Here is a 20,405-nt window from a genome sequence, read left to right on the forward strand (position 1 = left end):
CCACAACAATCTCTTGCCTGAGTGGATGACCTAGCCCTGTCTATCCCCTACAACTCTGTCTGATCCAGCCCTGTCGATCCCCTACAACAGTGTGTCTGATCCAGCCCTGTCGATCCCCTACAACAGTGTGTCTGATCAAGCCCTGACTATCAATTACAACACTTTTTCTGATCCAGCCCTGACTATCCCTTACAACACTGTGTCTGATCCAGCCCTGACTATCCTCTATAACATTGTGTCTGATCCAGCCCTGACTATCCCTTACAACACTGTGTCTGATCCAGCCCTGACTATCCCCTACAACATTGTGTCTGGTCCAGCCCTGACTATCCCTTACAACACTGTGTCTGATCCAGCCCTGACTATCCCCTACAACAGTGTGTCTGATCCAGCCCTGACTATCCCTTACAACACTGTCTGATCCAGCCCTGACTATCCTCTATAACACTGTGTCTGATCCAGCCCTGACTATCCTCTATAACATTGTGTCTGATCCAGCCCTGTCCATCCCCTACAACAGTGTGTCTGATCCAGCCCTGTCGATCCCCTACAACAGTGTGTCTGATCAAGCCCTGTTGATCCCCTACAACTGTGTGTCTCATCCAGCCCTGACTATCCCTTACAACAGTGTGTCTGGTCCAGCCCTGACTATCCTCTATAACAGTGTGTCTGATCCAGCCCTGTCTATCCCTTACAACACTGTGTCTGATCCAGCCCTGACTATCCCTTACAACACTGTGTCTGGTCCAGCCTTGTCGATCCCCTACAACATTGTGTCTGATCCAGTCCTGTCGATCCCCTCCAACATTGTGTCTGATCCAGCCCTGTCGATCCCCTACAACATTGTGTCTGATCCAGCCCTGACTATCCCTTACAACATTGTGTCTGATCCAGCCCTGACTATCCCCTACAACAGTGTGTCTGACCCAGCCCTGACTGTCCTCTACAGTACTGTGTGTCTGACCCAGCCCTGTCTGACACCTACAGCACTGTGTGTCTGATGTTGCCCTATCTGTCACCTACAACATTGTGTCCAATCCAGCCCTGTCTGACACCTACAGCACTGTGTGTCTGATCTAGCCCTGTCTGTCCCCAACATCCATGTGTCTGACCCATCCCTGACTGTCCTCTACAGCACCGTTTGTCTGATGTTGCCCTGTCTGTCACCTACAACATTGTGTCTGATCCAGCCCTGTCTGACACCTACAGCACTATGTCTCAAATCTTGCCCTGTCAGTTACCTACAGTATTGTGTCTGATCCAGCCCTGTCTGACACCTACAGCACTATGTCTCAAATCTTGCCCTGTCAGTTTCCTACAGTATTGTGTCTGATCAAGCCCTGTCTGTCCCCTACTGCACTGTGTCTGATTCAGCTCTGACTGTCCTCTACAACACTGTGTCTGATCCAGCTGTGTCTGTCCTGTACAACAGTGTGTCTGATCTAACCCTGCATGTCCCCTCCAGCACTGTGTCTGGTCAAGGCCTGTTTATCCTCTCCCTTGTTCCCTCCTGCTGTCCCCGGGATCATGTATTTGGATGCTGCCAACTTGCCAAGGACGATGTACAGTTACCTCCCAGCTGTCGTCACAGAACTTGGGTTTGTTGACCATGTGGCACAGAGCAGCTACAGAGTGGTAGAGAGCTGAGGTGGGTAGATAGCTGTAGCTGACCACAGAGTCAAGGACAGCCAGACACATCTGAAAATATGGGTTTTTCAGATTAAAAACGATGTTTTATTGGTCTGTTTTCAGTCGTACAAATGGGTATCTCTCATACCCTTACATCTAGTCGCACGTTTAAAAGGAAGCCAGAAGCTGGAATGTAAACATTAAACTTGTTTCCGTCCGGTTGCGCACGCACCTCCTTATGACATGTCACAAATCTCGAAGAATAAGCCATCAAGCATGACTGGACTGGATAACTTCCCTGTGGGGATGGCTGGGTGCGAACGTACGACTGAAAACAGACCAATAAAACATCGTTTTTAATCTAAAAAAACCATGTTTTAGTCTGTTTTCAGTCGTACAAATGGGTAGAATTCGACCGAACACTGGAAGGAGGGTCGGGAAAGTAATCAGGAAGTGACCTCTTTCACGTCGAATGTACCAAGTTCCTCACCCCTGTAGTGACAATAGCACATTCAACCAGATGCAGGGACGAGACAAGTTGTTTATCACGAACGCACAGCATGGTTAATGCTCTTCGACACACAACTAATTATCGATGCGACAGGACAACTGCACGCGTCAGTTGAACTGCAATCGAAGTGTGGTCGACGTATAGTTTAGTTACAGAGCAACTCGCAGTATACAAGGTAACTAAAACAGCATGGTTAATGCTCTTCGACACACAACTAATTATCGATGCGACAGGACAACTGCACGCGTCAGTTGAACTGTGATCGAAGTGTGGTCGACGTATAGTTTAGTTACAGAGCAACTCGCAGTATACAAGGTAACTAAAACAGCATGGTCAATGCTCTTCGACCCACAAGTAACTATCGATGCGACAGGACAACTGCACACGTCAGTTGAATTGCGATCGAAGTGTGGTCGGCGTATAATTTAGTTACAGAACAACTCGCTGTAGTTCTGCACACAACAAAAAACCATAAGAATGCGTACATTCACCAACAGTTTTTATTGTAACCTGTTATCTGGCACGAAGTGTCGAGCAAAAAGTCCAAAGTGAATAAAGCACAAATTCACTGTCTTTTCTGGGAGATCTTTGAGTCCTTCAACATCTTCTGTTGAGATATCTCTGAGATAATGCGAAGCAAACACTGAAGTAGATCTCCAAAAGCAGCCCTCCAAAATAGCTTGCAGCGAACAATTACTGTGGAGTGCTAATGTTGAAGCTATGGCTCGAACTTCGTGCGGATGAGAGGAGGTGGGAGGTCACAAGTGGAACCAGGAAATTGGGAAACTCCAGGTGGGGGTACAGCCATCTCTGCAGCGGACGAAGTTGAAGACGACCTCGGCGAGTCAGGTCTTGGGCCGATGTCAACAGACCGAGGACTTCCTGCCACTTGTGCACCGAGGCCGGGGCATGTAGAAGTCTCGGAACGCTGCTGACAAGCTTGTCCCAACGGACTTGAGGTACCTTGACCAGATTGACCCCCGTCTGGAAGCGTATCCCGATGTACTGTAGATCCCGAGTTGGTACCAAGTCCGACTGTTGAAGGTTGACGATCCACCCGAGGTACCGTAGTAGATTCAGGGTGGTCGCTAACTCTTCTTGAAGGGCTTCTGTGAACTAGTGAGCTTGGAGCAAGTCGTCTAGGTAGAAGGCGCCTGCCGATGGAGACATTCTACGACCGTCTTCATGAAAATGCACAGGGCCGTAGAAATTTCAAACGGGAGGGCCGCCCACTGGTAATGAATGCCTTGGTATACAAATCGGAGGTACTTCTGGAACTCGAGATATCATGGAGATACGCGTCCTGAAGGTCTATCAAGACGAGGAAGTCGTTCAGTAATATCATCCGATGCAGAGAGCTGAGGGATAACATGGTGAATGTGTTGGGTTGTCAAGGAGGTATGTTGCGTTGAACTTTTTGAGATTGAAAATAAGCCGCATCTTTGTGGAGTTTTTCTTGGGTACTAGAAAAATGGGCAGGAGGTACCCCGATGATGTCCCTAGGCGAAGTACTGCCGCCTTTTCCACCAACGAATCGATGGCCTCCGTCAGCCAATCTGTTGGTGGAGTGTGGCATGTCAGGGATGACGTCAGTGGTGGCGTCGATCTCAGGCGTGGGGCGTAGCCTGTTGTCAAAATGTTCTGAACGTAAAGGTCGTTGAGGAAAGCCCACCTGTGGGCATAGTGATGAAGTCTCCCCACTACTGGTAGCACGTCTAAAGGTAGTGTCACCAGGGAAGACTGCTATGACGGTGACGGCGGGGGAAGGGTCCTCACTTCTTCCCCCGCTGGCTCTTTCCCCCTCTGGGATACTTGGAAAAGGAGACCTGGCGACATTTCCTGTCCGAATCTCTCTTGCGGGACGGCTGTCGAGGCATGTCCCTACGAAAGGCCCGTTGCACATTCTTGAATCTTGGCCAGGAAGTTGATTTTTCGCTAAAAAATCCCATCTGAGACCAAGATGGACGTTGCCATGGTTACGCTGATCGAACGTAATCCGACCGATGTCAATGGCATGTACTTCCGATACTCTCCCTGCTGTAGCCAGCGAGAGAAGGAAAGCTATTTTCTGAGACCATAAGTTGAACGCGACCTGATCTAGAGGCTCGTAAGTCTGACTAGACAGGTTGTGCAGAACGACATCGAGGTCCCAGCCTGGTGGTTGCAATTTACGTGACTGATCTTCAACCATGAAGGCACGTACATTCTTGTCTGAAACGTCGTCGTGGGGCGTTGGACAGGTTGTATGAAGCCGAAATGATGATGTCACGCTCGGCTTCCCTGGAGTACTTGTCCAGAACTTCGTTGGTACGACCGTCAAACAACTGTTGCGATGACCACGGGGCCCGTAAGAGTGTACTGCCATGACGATCAGGTAGTTCAGTGCAGTCGATGTAACCATGGCGACGTGCCGTAGTAATCTGGCCCGATACATATCGGGACTAGGCGAGGACATCCGAGAGGCTGTCGTCACAATCCATCGCCGACGTCGATTGTTGAGGCGTAGATGAAGGAGCTGGTGTACTGGTTGACGGTCCATGGACCCCCGACGCAGTCGAATCCTTCTTGGTCGACGCCGTCGAGGCGTCGAGGCGAAGACCGCCGCCGTGATCTGGGCTATCAAAGCCGGGTCGATATGAAAGTGAGATGAGGGCGTCGTACTGTCATTATCTTCACTACGACGCTGAACTCCTAGAAACTCCCTGCGAGAACGTTGCACGTCCCCTTGGGGACAAAGGCTACGATCTCTAACTGTAGAAGTACTATGATCCCCATCGTAGTTATCGTCCGAATCGTACACCCGATGACCACGAAGGCGATGAACGCCCTCGTGTCGTGTACTGTCTCTCGACGAGGCACTCGACCTGTCGTCCAGACTTCAAGGGGAACGACTTCTGTGTCCACTGTCGTCCCGCACAACGTCCCCATCGCCATTGGTAAAACGAGATACGGACCGACTGGGGACCGTAGTCCCCTCATGGTCCTCGTCACCACCCGGTCACATCGTAACTGGGGAGGCTGAGTGACGCTCTCGATCAACTGATTGACGAAGATCAGTCGTGCGGGTAGTATCATCAGCAGGTGAACGGTCACGTGTCTTGTTAAAAACAGAAGTTGACTGAGGCGGGTCTTTATCAACTGATTTCTTGGGTGTGTCCGACTCGCCACCCCCAGGGCCTGATGTGGAGGGTGCAGAGTCCAAGGATCCACCCGATGACCTTCTGTGCTTGTAGCGGTGGTCAGCAGTCCGCTTCGCAAACGCACGAAGATACAAGTTAAAGTTAATAGAAGAGCTCACATTCTTTACAACGTTTATCCCACGAACACGTTGAAAACCCGTCCTTAATGATGCAGGAAGGACAATACTTGTGAGGGTCTCCTTTAAAAAGTTTTCTTTGAAACGAGGCACCAATGCCCGACATGTTGCCACGTGTATAATCAATCAAGTCAAACAGTGAAACACGTGTTGAACACAAACAATGGGTTACCAAGGATTACATTCCAGGAGTCTACAGGGAAGACATATTTATTATTATTATTACTTTATTAGAACAACAACTGTAGACAAGAGATAAATACTAGTAGAATACAAACAAGCAGTCTACCGCGAAAGACTTTCTCGAGCGACCAGCTCAGAGGCGCGCTGAGAGATTTGTGACATGTCATAGGGAGGTGCGTGCGCAACTGGACGGAAACAAGTTTAATGTTTACATTCCAGCTTCTGGCTTCCTTTTAAACGTGCGACTAGATGTGAGGGTATGAGAGATACCCATTTGTACGACTGAAAACAAACTAAAACATATATGTTTTGTCCATTGGAACTATTTTCTCTGAGCCAACAGATACTCTGGAAGTTGGTTGCTGAGGTTACTTTTCAGGAATTTATCTAAGCATTCTACAGACCTACAAGACAATATAAACATCAATACGTACAAATAAAAAGCACACCAAGTGTACTATGACCATGCAATACGATAAGTTAGGAAGCATATCTTAGAGCTAAAAAAGACGAGATTGCACACTTTTCAACAGAATAGTACTTATTTGATTAATTTCAATAAATTAGTTTTGCAAAAATTTGTAACTAGAATTATAGGACTTTCCCAAAACTAGTAAAATCCCCCAAATTTTTTATATTTGTATACTAATCCTGCATTACTCCTTAATGCTTTAACTGCTTGTTCTTGACAGAGAAAGAGCTTGTGAGAGGTCTTGCTGAAGAAGAAGTTGTTCCAATTGGTTGTGTGGCTAATCCTATCACACAGCTCCCATGTGACTGCGGAAGTGGTGACATCACTGAATATCGAGGGTAGATACCTTCCGCAATGGGTGGGCTACTTCAGACATAATGCAGGATAAGTATACAAACATAAAAAATATCTACAACCTTTTTAACTTATTATGCATTCCTCCTTAATGCATCTGCATCAAACAGTACGGCAGAGGGCATAACTTCAGATGAGATCTTCTGACTGACAGACTGATCAATCAGAAATAGCGATGTCTGGCGTTAAGCGAACATTCATGTCGGCAGGGAGGGAGAGAGTCAGGTATGCGGGATATCCGGGTAAAAGACACGAGTAGTAAAAGCAGAAAAAGAATTAAATGGGGTTAAAATCTAATACTGACAAACCAAGCCAAAGCGGCCAGCATGTAACCTCCTACTCTGGGGTGTGCACACCAAAGAGGTCAATAGAATGTCTCTGGAAGCGTCAGTGGTGCCTTGTGGTGGTGACCACCAAAGGGACAAACAACTGCGGACTCCTTCCACGTCTTCAAGGGCAACATCTTGTGGACAGTGGCTGTCAAAGACAGTGTTTGATCACCAGGAGCAGCCTTCCATATCTTGTGAGGGTTGCTGGCCCTCGGAGGATTCAATCCTGCGGCCTCATAGGCCTGAAGGATGAGGGCACAACTTCAACCTGCGATGTTGGAGCTATTGGTATGAAGAGGCGATGATTTTCCCCGATGATTTTTGGAGTGTCGGATAAAACATCGCAGTGCCTGTATGGGACACAGTAGTCGCTAACGTTCGTCCTCAATCCCAAGAGTCAGGATGGTGAAGGATCTATCTGGTTGTCCTGTCCTTTGCAATGATCCCAGCAATCCCTTAGTTGAATGACTCCATGCGCTCTGCGCTCAAATCTGGCACGAGTGATGTCTAATGCATATTGTTCACTCACTGTCGCTAGAGCCAAAAGGAAGATGGTCTTTTTGGTGAGGTTGGAAAATGACGCTGAGTGAGGTGGTTCACAAACCGCCCCTCAGTAAAGTCAGGACCACGTTCAGATCCCAGGCAGGGGGTCTGAACTTGGTCTTCTGATCTTCCAGACAGTCTAAGAGCACCTGTAGTTCCGGAGCTGGTCATTTTTCATCTTCCAGAACTGCCAGGACGGAATTAAGGTAAGCCGTGAGAGTACAACCCTTCAGATGGCATTAGATATTCTGCCAAGAGTTGGGGCGATGCAGAGGCAGGATCCTGGTGTTTCTCCTTGCAGAAACTCTCAAGGGAGCGCCACTTGTCATAGAGGCCCCTAGTAGAAGGTCTGTGTGCCAAGGTATGGCTTTTACAGCCCATGCTGAGTAGCCCTTGGCGCATAAAGCTCTTTGTAAATGGACCAGGCGTGAAGAAGTAACCGATCTGGTGCCAAGTGTGATAGTCTGCTGTGAGGGTGGATCAGCAGGTTTGGCTAGTTTGATGGGGTTGGTGGAGAACATTACTCTGAGGGCCACGAACCAGCCTCTCGCTGGCCGAGGCTCCAGGTCAATCTGATCTTCTGAAGGACCTTGGAAAGGAGCCCTGGCGGAGGAAAAGCATACACTTTTAGTCCTTCCCAGGGTATGCTGAAGACATTGACTGTCACTGGTGAGCTGAAGGTCCGAACCTGGAAATTCTGGCTGGTGGCAAATAGGTCTATGTTTCGATAGCCGAGGTGTTGACAGACAAGACCGAAGGCATCCAGATGGAGTTTTTGCTCTGTGGGGACAACCCTGCCAGGACTGGACCAGGCAGGAGAGGATGTCCGCAAGAATGTTGCAACAATCTTGAATGTGTCTGATCAAACTGGATGTCCACTTGATCAATCAGGTGGAATAGTCTAAATGTCTGCCGTAACAGGTATGAGTAGTGAGTCGTTCCTCATTTACTGAGGCACCAACTCAAGGTGATATTGTCAGTGGATATGGTGATCTGGGCGTGTTAAAGCATCTGCTTCCAGTGAGACAGAGCCAGGATAAGCGCTTCCAGTTCTAGGTTGTTGATATGCCACTGTTGTTGAGTGGTTGACCACACCCTCGGGGCAACCTGAGATGCCGTCTAAGACATTAGACTCCACCGTCTACCATCTCAGATGTCGCCAGATGTGACAGCGAGGAACATTTGGAGCTGTCCTCTGGACGTCAGGTACTGCACCTACGTGATGAGACCCAGGAGCGCCTGCCATTGGTGGAGAGTGCGGGGTTGTTGCCCTGTGGCGTGGGTGTGTCCTGGTGGTTGAGGATGCAATCGTCTATAAACGTCTTAAACTGGACACTTAAGATGGAGGGAAGTGGCTATTGGCTTCATGAGGCATGCAAATAGCCACAGGGCCAAAGAAATGGGAGGACCGCCCATTGATAGTGGAGTCTCTCTGGAAGAAGCAGAAAAATTTCCTGTAGTTTGGGTGGATAGGTACATGCAAGTACGCGTCCTGGATGTTTGGCTTATCAAAGGCGTCTTGGGCCTGGATTTTGGATTTAAGTAGCCTGACAGTGGACATCGGCAACTATTGTGGATGCTCTGAGGAGCGCTTGTTGAAAGTCACCAAGTTGTGTATCATTAAATATTGGTCGGAGTCCTTTTTGGGGACGAGGAATATCTTTGAACAGAAGCCTGGTGTTAGTGCCAGCGTGTGTACGATCTCTATGGCCTCTTTGGCCAGCAGCATGTTGATGTTGAAATGCAGAAGGGGTGTAAGTGTCTACTAAGGGTGACGCTGCCAATGGAAGGTTGTCTTTCAGAGTGAGTTGGTACCCCCTATGCAGTATGTTTATGACGTATCGTCCCCAAGGATACCAGTAGCGCCCTTATCTCCCACCTACTGGGGTCTCGAAGACTGAGGAGTTCCCAGTCATTGGCGTTCACCACATCAATACTTGGGCTTGTGATCACTGCTCCCACCACGGGAACGGTCATGGAATGGCTGGTAAGTGCCGGATGCCTTGCCTTTGGCTTGGCCTCTGCTCTGAAAAGCCATAGAGTCACATCCTCATTTCGCCTGGAGGGAGTTTCTCTGAGGCTGATATGTGCCCGAGGCTGATATGTGCCCGAGGCTTGGGAGTGTTGGCGTGAGACACATGTGCCCGGGCCTTGAGGGCAGTCTTGTGCATGTGTGGTGAAAACCTGGCCAATGAAGAGGGAAGTAGGAGACCTGGGTTTGCGAAGCAGTCCCACTCAGTCAGTGCTAGGTAGCCAAAGCAGTGAGTAGTAGTGAGTATGGCTAACGCCGCCACACATAACCTGCATGTGGTCAATCTCACGCTGTTGGTATGCCATGACCTTGGTCAGGTGGTCAAGCCAGTAAGGGTTGTCCTCTAACAAATCTTGAAGAATGGCTCTCGAGGTGGAGGCCATGACGGAGACAGGCTTAATGGAGCACCGGATCTCGGTTTCAATAAAGGCCAGCCGATTGTCTGGGACATGGAAGTGGTAGCGTGGTTTGAACCGGTCATGCGGTGGAGGGTCTCATCTGAGATGTGAGCCGTGTCCACGATGTCAAAAGCTTGGATAGGAAAATCCTCCTTGCTATATTTAGGTGCTTTGAAGGAAGGTGTCAATAAGAGCCTGGCAAAGTCCTCATTTAACGCCGAGACCATGTCCTTAATCATGGGGTCAGAGGATATAGATGTGGGATGAGGCCATATAACATCCTATCTGTTTACGTCTGAGTCAGACAGTCTACCAACCAATCTGGAACCAGGTTGAGGCCAAGGTGAGAATCAATATATAAGCGATGGCACCATCACAAGATGGGGTGAAGGAGCCCTCTGGGGAGTCCCAAGTAGTACTACGGGATCAATGCCTAGATGGGGAGGATCTACTTCCACTACCCCTTGAGGCAAGAGAGGTTGAGCTGAAGGAGGATGAAGGATGTGTCATAAAGGCGTGTCATAGAGGCCCCACCTAAGTCCACTGGAGGAGCCGTGAACCAGAGGCACCGAGAAGACAAGAGGTGGCTGACAGCGTGGCAGACGCTGTAGCCGTGTATCTAGGCATAGGTTGTTGAAACCTCATGGACTGCATGATGCTTTGGAACCAAGATGCATCCATGTAGGGCATCTGAGGTGGCTGGAGAGGCGCCGAGTACTGTCCGAATCCTGGAGGCGCCTTGAGCATCGGCGCCACTGGCGCTATGGAGACTGCTACAACGCTGACAGAGAGAAGTTAGTGAGTGCCATGCCCGGCATCGCTGTGGATGATGAGGACGTGAAATTCAACGACGAGAGCGTGGATAACAGCACTAGAGACGCCTCAATGGTGTCAGGATGAGATTGTAACGGTAGGGGAGGAAGCGATCATCCCTGCCGAAGATACAGGCGTGGTGGTGAACGCTAGGGGGATTCTGCCTGGATTGGAGGAGGTAACACTAGGTGATGGAATGGTAGGTTCTAATGGGTCGAACATTCTTAATAAAGATAGGCACAGCTTCCGAGTCTGCTGAGTCTGCCTTTTCCTGGTCACCTGTAGGTATTTGGAGAAAGCAGTTGGAAAGAGGAGCAGACAATCTTTGCACCTATCAGTCTGGGTGCAGATGGTGGTGCAATTGAGACATACAGGGTGTGGGTCCCACACTGATTTATTCCTGTGACACGGGATACATGATACAATGAGTGCAATAAAAATGCGTTCCCACCTGATTATGTAAGCAACAATCATTACCCCCGTCATGTGGGTTTATGAATAACAAGTTGACGCAAGCAACACAAAAAAACACCAGTTTAGCAACAATAATATCGCTAGGGTACGACAATAAATTGCAATACCAAGCAATACAATGAAAACAGAATGCATGACACAACAATACATGACAACGAAGTGAAATCAATATGGACAATAGGAACAACAATATGCCTGATAATTACTGTGGTAAATAAAGCATTGATAAATATTTGTCACAAACCGTAGGCACAATAATAAATCACAAGTAGCAAACACTCAAAGGATTCAAGTATCAAATGAGACACAAAAGCAGGTCTTGTCTCTGGGATTGACAGCAGTGATGTGCTGCTCAGTGATGTCACTACTGGGAGCTGTGTGATAGGGTTAGCCATACAACCAGTTGGAACAACTTCAGCAAGATCTCTCACAAGCTCTTTCTCTCTGTGAAGAACAAGCAGTAAATGCATTAAGGAGTAAACAACAACACTTTCCCAAATCTACACACCACGACATGATGTTAAACATCCCAGACAAATCCCTGCTCAGTCAGTACCTTTAGATTATACTCTTCATCAAGACGTGTGCTGTTGGGAATCATGCAGGTCTGTCTGGAATCAAAACAAGAGTTACAAATGTAAAGATAGTGAGATATGTTTTGTGAACATGTGGTAAAAACATCAACATTGACCCTTAATGATGCAGTCACCTTTTCACTGGGAATGATATATACACCTCGTCATAAATATCGCACCACACATTTTAAAGTAAAAGTAGAAAATATAATTTTTGTTTTTTTAAACTACAAGTACATATTTCATATACTACACCATCTGTGAACATAATATCACAAACACACCCTGTTCCGAGCTGCACGTGCATGCTTGCATTGAGCATGCTTGTACCGGGGGTCGATTTGCTAAAAATGCAGTATGCACATAGTCTCTTTTGGCGTATGTTATGTTGGCAGACACAGGTAAAATTTGGTTTTAGGCATAAATTAAGCTTTATTTTGACCAACCAGTGAAATGCCCAAGCTTCCAGTGCCTCTGAACCAAAGATGGCAAATTATTGGTATGCACCAGACTGGTATGTCATGTCGTGCTATTGGAGCACAACTGAACATTAATCACACTGTCATCAGCAGGATAATACGTAAGCATACTGTTTCCGGTGAAGTGAAGGATGCACCGATGTCTGGACGTCCCAGAAAAACCAAGATCGTGCTCTCGTACGCCAAGCCAGACGAAGCCCAAAGTCTACTTGTACACAGCTGCGACATGGATGCCATCCATACAACAGAGTGTCCATCAGCACCATCAGACGACGCCTAAATTCTGCAGGATTGAGAGCAAGACGACCTATCAGACGTCTACTCCTCACAAAAATCAGCACTGCCATGCCCAAGCACGTGCTCGCTGGAACCCGAGGACCTGGAGAAGGATCCACTGGTCCTATGAAAGCAGATTTTTGCTGATCACACAGAAGGGAGGGCACGAGTTTGGAGGCAGAGAGGCACAGCATATGATCAGAGGAACATTCAAGCTGATGTTCCATTTGGCGGTGGATCCTTCATGGTGTGGGGGTGTTGTTCCTACGATTGTAAACTTGACCTCATCACAGTTCCAGGAACACTGAATGGACAGAGGTACCAGAACTTGATCCTGGACAGTGCTGTTGTGCCTCATTTCGATAACCATGCTCTTGCCATACGTCCAGTCTTCATGGACGAAAATGCCAGACCTCATCGTGCTTGAGCTGTTGTTCAGCATCTCCAACACAACGCCATTGAGACACTACCCTGGCCTGCCAGAAGTCCAGACATTAATCCTATTGAGAATTTGTGGGACATTTTGGGACGTAGGGTGAGAGCAAGGGATCCTCCAGTTCAGAACCTACAGGAATTGACCCATGCATTGCATGATGAGTGGCAGCAGATCCCCCAAGAGAGATTCAGTCGTCTGGTGACCAGTATGAGATGGCATGTGTAGAACATGTTATCCAAGTAGGAGGCGGTTACACCAGATACTGATTTAGCCAGTCATTGTGGACCTTATTAGTGTGTTCGACATTAATGAAATGTGAACTGTGTTGTGTGTCTGTTGTAACGACTCCGGCAGCCATACTTAGTCTTGACTGTCAATCACAGTGGATAGCTATGACTGCCAAAAATGTGGCAATAGTACCAGCCTTAAGTTGATAAGGAGTGCGTAGATAGTTGAGGAAATCAGCAATCTGTGGAGGCATTGGAGACAGTGCAGGGGAGAGCTTGTGGTATTTCAGTATTTCCCCAACTAAGGCCACTTATCATTATGATAAGCAAGAGTGATTGCCCAGGCAACACAAGCTGTCTAACCCTTAGACCTAGATATCTGCATACGATCCAGATGTGCAGATAGAACATATCTGGGGTTGGAGGTGAGGTGAGGTGAAATTGGGTTTAACGTCGTGTCCAAGATTATTGCACTTATATAGTGACGTGCATGCACGTGTATGTGTGTGTGTGGCTGCTTGTACTAGTCCGGACTGATGCCGATTTATAGTGCTAGCTCACTGAGATACCATGCCGCAGTTTAACATGAATACCCTACTCAGACACAGTATACTGACTCCGAGCCGACCAGTCCTTGTTTTAGCCCCTTAATGCTGAGCGCCAGACAGGGTAACAACAAGTACCATCTTTTAACGTCTTTTTGTATGACGCGGCCCGGGATCGAACCCTGGACCTTCCGCTCTCCGGGCGGACACTCTACCACGAGACCACGGAGGCGGTCATCTGGGGTTGGATGATGCTTTTGAGTGTAAGGTGATGGTGGAGTGTAAGGTGAAGGTGGAGGGGAGATGAATGTGATACGCTTGAACTGTGATCTGGAACGTGTCATGAGTTGGAAGAGGCGGAATACTTGTTGAAGCAGAGATGGCGACCTCGTGGTACCCTGGCTGTTGATCTGCCACACTGCTGTGGTGTTGTCTGTCTTGATCATGAGGCACGAATTCTAAAGGAGCAACCTCAAGTGAGTTATCCCCAGAATTACGTCCTCAAACTCATAATTGTTGACGTGCCACTAGCAGTGGTCATCTGACGGAATCAAGTTGCACTTTGCCTAGTTGAATGGACAACCTAGGCGGTGGAGAACGCGGTGAAGAAGGCGAGGAGTGAAGGACAGCTGCTGTAGAAGTACATTCTGCTGGAAGTGGGATTGTAAACAATATTGCAGATACACTTCGAATCTGATACCGGCTTCGAGATTCTGGCGAAAAATATGGGGTGGTGAAAATTGCAAATAGAAATCATCAGACAATCCTGGTGGTTGACTGAGAACATCAATAACTGTGGAGGATGTTCTAGGTACAGCAAGTTGAAATGCGCTCATGCAGACTTATGTTGAGCCCTTCTTCAGCACTTCAAATATCAGTGAATAGAAGCCAGGGATGAAGGTGGACAGATCCATGACTTGAATGGCATTCTTATTGATCAGAATCTCTTTGGCTTCTCAGTGGATCAGCAGAACGGCAGGTGGATAACAGTTGATGAGTGGTGACAATGTCAGATTGTTATGAGCAGCCGATCAGGTCTGATGTGTTGATTTCTGTTATGACTCACCAGTGACTTACTGCACAAGGTCTGATGTGTTGATGTCTGTGATGACCCACTAGAGACTTACTGCACAAGGTCTAATGTGTTAATGTCTGTGATGACCCACTAGAGACTTACTGCACAAGGTCTAATGTGTTGATGTCTGTGATGACCCACTAGAGACTGCACAAGGTCTAATGAGTTGATGTCTGTGATGACCCACTTGTGACTTACTGCACAAGGTCTGATGTGTTAGTGTCTGTTATGACTCACCAGTGACTTACTGCACAAGGTCTGATGTGTTAATGTCTGTTATGACCCACTAGAGACTTACTGCACAAGGTCTAATGTGTTGATGTCTGTGATGACCCACTTGTGACTTACTGCACAAGGTCTGATGTGTTGATGTCTGTTATGACCCACTAGTGACTTACTGCACAAGGTCTGATGTCTTGATGTCTGTGATGACCCACTAGAGACTTACTGCACAAGGTCTAATGTGTTGATGTCTGTGATGACCCACTAGAGACTTACTGCACAAGGTCTGATGTGTTGATGTCTGTTATGAACCACTAGAGACTCCACAATGTCTGATCTCTTGATGTCTGTGATGACCCACTAGAGACTTACTGCACAAGGTCTGATGTGTTCATGTCTGTTATGACCCACTAGAGATTTACTGCACAAGGTCTGATGTGTTGATGTCTGTGATGACCCACTAGAGACTTACTGCACAAGGTCTAACGTGTTAATGTCTGTGATGACCCACTAGAGACTTACTGCACAAGGTCTAATGTGTTGATGTCTGTGATGACCCACTAGAGACTGCACAAGGTCTAATGAGTTGATGTCTGTGATGACCCACTAGTGACTTACTGCACAAGGTCTGATGTGTTGATGTTTGTTATGACCCACTAAGATACTGCACAAGGTCTAATGTGTTGATGTCTGTGATGACCCACTAGAGACTTACTGCACAAGGTCTAATGTGTTGATGTCTGTGATGACCCACTAGAGACTGCAGAAGGTCTGATGTGTTGATGTCTGTTATGACCCACTAGTGACTTACTGCACAAGGTCTGATGTGTTGATGTCTGTTATGACCAACTAGAGACTTACTGCACAAGGTCTGATGTGTTGATGTCTGTGATGACCCACTAGAGACTGCACAAGGTCTGATGTGTTGATGTCTGTTATGACCCACTTGTGACTTACTGCACAAGGTTTGATGTGTTAATGTCTGTTATGACCCACTAGTGACTTACTGCACAAGGTCTGATGTGTTGATGTCTGTTATGACCCACTAGGGACTTACTGCACAAGGTCTGATGTGTTGATGTCTGTGATGACCCACTAGAGACTGCACAAGGTCTGATGTGTTCATGTCTGTTATGACCCACTAGAGACTGCACAAGGTCTGATGTGTTGATGTCTGTTATGACCCACTTGTGACTTACTCCACAAGGTTTGATGTGTTAATGTCTGTTATGACCCACTAGTGACTTACTGCACAAGGTCTGATGTCTTGATGTCTGTGATGACCCACTAGAGACTTACTGCACAAGGTCTAATGTGTTGATGTCTGTGATGACCCACTAGAGACTTACTGCACAAGGTCTGATGTGTTGATGTCTGTTATGACCCACTAGAGACTCCACAATGTCTGATCTCTTGATGTCTGTGATGACCCACTAGAGACTTACTGCACAAGGTCTGATGTGTTCATGTCTGTTATGACCCACTAGAGATTTACTGCACAAGGTCTGATGTGTTGATGTCTGTGATGACCCACTAGAGACTTACTGCACAAGGTCTAACGTGTTAATGTCTGTGATGACCCACTAGAGACTTACTGCACAAGGTCTAATGTGTTGATGTCTGTGATGACCCACTAGAGACTGCACAAGGTCTAATGAGTTGATGTCTGTGATGACCCACTAGTGACTTACTGCACAAGGTCTGATGTGTTGATGTTTGTTATGACCCACTAAGATACTGCACAAGGTCTAATGTGTTGATGTCTGTGATGACCCACTAGAGACTTACTGCACAAGGTCTAATGTGTTGATGTCTGTGATGACCCACTAGAGACTGCAGAAGGTCTGATGTGTTGATGTCTGTTATGACCCACTAGTGACTTACTGCACAAGGTCTGATGTGTTGATGTCTGTGATGACCCACTAGAGACTGCACAAGGTCTGATGTGTTGATGTCTGTTATGACCCACTTGTGACTTACTGCACAAGGTTTGATGTGTTAATGTCTGTTATGACCCACTAGTGACTTACTGCACAAGGTCTGATGTGTTGATGTCTGTTATGACCCACTAGAGACTTACTGCACAAGGTCTGATGTGTTGATGTCTGTTATGACCCACTAGAGACTGCACAAGGTCTGATGTGTTCATGTCTGTTATGACCTACTAGAGACTTACTGCACAAGGTCTGATGTGTTGATGTCTGTGATGACCCACTAGTGACTTACTGCACAAGGTCTGATGTGTTGATGTTTGTTATGACCCACTAGAGACTTACTGCACAAGGTCTAATGTGTTGATGTCTGTGATGACCAACTAGAAACTTACTGCACAAGGTCTGATGTGTTGATGTTTGTTATGACCCACTAAGATACTGCACAAGGTCTGATGTGTTGATGTCTGTGATGACCCACTAGAGACTGCAGAAGGTCTGATGTGTTGATGTCTGTTATGACCCACTAGTGACTTACTGCACAAGGTCTGATGTGTTGATGTCTGTTATGACCAACTAGAGACTTACTGCACAAGGTCTGATGTGTTGATGTCTGTGATGACCCACTAGAGACTGCACAAGGTCTGATGTGTTGATGTCTGTTATGACCCACTAGAGACTTACTGCACAAGGTCTGATGTGTTAATGTCTGTTATGACCCACTAGTGACTTACTGCACAAGGTCTGATGTGTTGATGTCTGTTATGACCAACTAGTGACTTACTGCACAAGGTCTGATGTGTTGATGTCTGTTATGACCCACTAGAGACTTACTGCACAAGGTCTGATGTGTTGATGTATGTTATGACCCACTAGAGACTTACTGCACAAGGTCTGATGTGTTGATGTCTGTGATGACCAACTAGAAACTTACTGCACAAGGTCTGATGTGTTGATGTTTGTTATGACCCACTAGAGACTTACTGCACAAGGTCTAATGTGTTGATGTCTGTGATGACCAACTAGAAACTTACTGCACAAGGTCTGATGTGTTGATGTTTGTTATGACCCACTAAGATACTGCACAAGGTCTGATGTGTTGATGTCTGTGATGACCCACTAGAGACTGCAGAAGGTCTGATGTGTTGATGTCTGTTATGACCAACTAGTGACTTACTGCACAAGGTCTGATGTGTTGATGTTTGTTATGACCAACTAGAGACTTACTGCACAAGGTCTGATGTGTTGATGTCTGTGATGACCCACTAGAGACTGCACAAGGTCTGATGTGTTGATGTCTGTTATGACCCACTAGAGACTTACTGCACAAGGTCTGATGTGTTGATGTCTGTGATGACCCACTAGAGACTGCACAAGGTCTGATGTGTTCATGTCTGTTATGACCAACTAGAGACTTACTGCACAAGGTCTGATGTGTTGATGTCTGTGATGACCCACTAGTGACTTACTGCACAAGGTCTGATGTGTTGATGTTTTTTATGACCCACTAGAGACTTACTGCACAAGGTCTAATGTGTTGATGTCTGTGATGACCAACTAGAAACTTACTGCAGAAGGTCTGATGTGTTGATGTTTGTTATGACCCACTAAGATACTGCACAAGGTCTGATGTGTTGATGTCTGTGATGACCCACTAGAGACTGCAGAAGGTCTGATGTGTTGATGTCTGTTATGACCCACTAGTGACTTACTGCACAAGGTCTGATGTGTTGATGTCTGTTATGACCAACTAGAGACTTACTGCACAAGGTCTGATGTGTTGATGTCTGTGATGACCCACTAGAGACTGCACAAGGTCTGATGTGTTGATGTCTGTTATGACCCACTAGAGACTTACTGCACAAGGTCTGATGTGTTAATGTCTGTTATGACCCACTAGTGACTTACTGCACAAGGTCTGATGTGTTGATGTCTGTTATGACCAACTAGTGACTTACTGCACAAGGTCTGATGTGTTGATGTCTGTTATGACCCACTAGAGACTTACTGCACAAGGTCTGATGTGTTGATGTATGTTATGACCCACTAGAGACTTACTGCACAAGGTATGATGTGTTGATGTCTGTGATGACCCACTAGAAACTTACTGCACAAGGTCTGATGTGTTGATGTTTGTTATGACCCACTAAGATACTGCACAAGGTCTGATGTGTTGATGTCTGTGATGACCCACTAGAGACTGCACAAGGTCTGATGTGTTGATGTCTGTTATGACCCACTAGTGACTTACTGCACAAGGTCTGATGTGTTGATGTCTGTTATGACCAACTAGAGGCTTACTGCACAAGGTCTGATGTGTTGATGTCTGTGATGACCCACTAGAGACTGCACAAGGTCTGATGTGTTGATGTCTGTTATGACCCACTTGTGACTTACTGCACAAGGTCTGATGTGTTAATGTCTGTTATGACCCACTAGTGACTTACTGCACAAGGTCTGATGTGTTGATGTCTGTTATGACCCACTAGAGACTTACTGCACAAGGTCTGATGTGTTGATGTCTGTGATGACCCACTAGAGACTGCACAAGGTCTGATGTGTAGATGTCTGTTTTGACCAACTAGAGACTTACTGCACAAGGTCTGATGTGTTGATGTCTGTGATGACCCACTAGGGACTGCACAAGGTCTGATGTGTTGATGTCTGTTATGACCCACTAGAGACTTACTGCACAAGGTATGATGTGTTGATGCCTGTGATGACCCACTTGTGACTTACTGTACAAGGTCTGATGTGTTGATGTCTGTTATGACCCACTAGTAACTTACTGCACAAGGTCTAATGTGTTGCTGTCTGTGATGAACCACTAGAGACTGCACAATGTCTGATCTCTTGATGTCTGTGATGACCCACTAGAGACTTAATGCACAAGGTCTGATGTGTTCATGTCTGTTATGACCCACTAGAGACTTACTGCACAAGGTCTGATGTGTTGATGTCTGTGATGACCCACTAGAGACTGCACAAGGTCTGATGTGTTGATGTCTGTTATGACCAACTAGTGACTTACTGCACAAGGTCTGATGTGTTGATGTCTGTTATGACCCACTAGAGACTTACTGCACAAGATCTGATGTGTTGATGTCTGTTATGACCCACTAGAGACTTACTGCACAAGGTCTGATGTGTTGATGTCTGTGATGACCCACTAGAAACTTACTGCACAAGGTCTGATGTGTTGATGTTTGTTATGACCCACTAGAGACTTACTGCACAAGGTCTAATGTGTTGATGTCTGTGATGACCAACTAGAAACTTACTGCACAAGGTCTGATGTGTTGATGTTTGTTATGACCCACTAAGATACTGCACAAGGTCTGATGTGTTGATGTCTGTGATGACCCACTAGAGACTGCAGAAGGTCTGATGTGTTGATGTCTGTTATGACCCACTAGTGACTTACTGCACAAGGTCTGATGTGTTGATGTCTGTTATGACCCACTAGAGACTTACTGCACAAGGTCTGATGTGTTGATGTCTGTGATGACCCACTAGAGACTGCACAAGGTCTGATGTGTTGATGTCTGTTATGACCCACTTGTGACTTACTGCACAAGGTCTAAT

At 46.8% G+C, this 20,405-nt stretch overlaps 1 protein-coding gene across 5 annotated transcripts in view; it reads right to left on the reverse strand.

The window, feature by feature from the left end:
* The window catches only part of LOC124123002 (tuberin-like), a 253,029-nt gene that overhangs the window by 163,224 nt on the left and 69,400 nt on the right, over window positions 1-20,405 (reverse strand). For all 5 annotated transcript variants that reach the window (XR_007222962.1, XM_048402652.1, XM_048402651.1 and 2 more), the window contains 2 exons: window positions 11,611-11,665; window positions 1,573-1,698 (listed from right to left, as the gene is read on the reverse strand). Coding sequence is in view for 4 of the 5 variants with exons in the window: in XM_048402652.1 (XP_048258609.1) it covers window positions 1,573-1,698; window positions 11,611-11,665 (181 nt within the window). In the remaining variant the exon portion in view is untranslated. The remainder of the gene's footprint in view (window positions 1-1,572; window positions 1,699-11,610; window positions 11,666-20,405) is intronic.

Source organism: Haliotis rufescens, unplaced genomic scaffold (assembly GCF_023055435.1).
Source record: "Haliotis rufescens isolate VD_foot unplaced genomic scaffold, xgHalRufe1.0.p SCAF_28, whole genome shotgun sequence".
Lineage (NCBI taxonomy): Eukaryota > Metazoa > Mollusca > Gastropoda > Lepetellida > Haliotidae > Haliotis > Haliotis rufescens.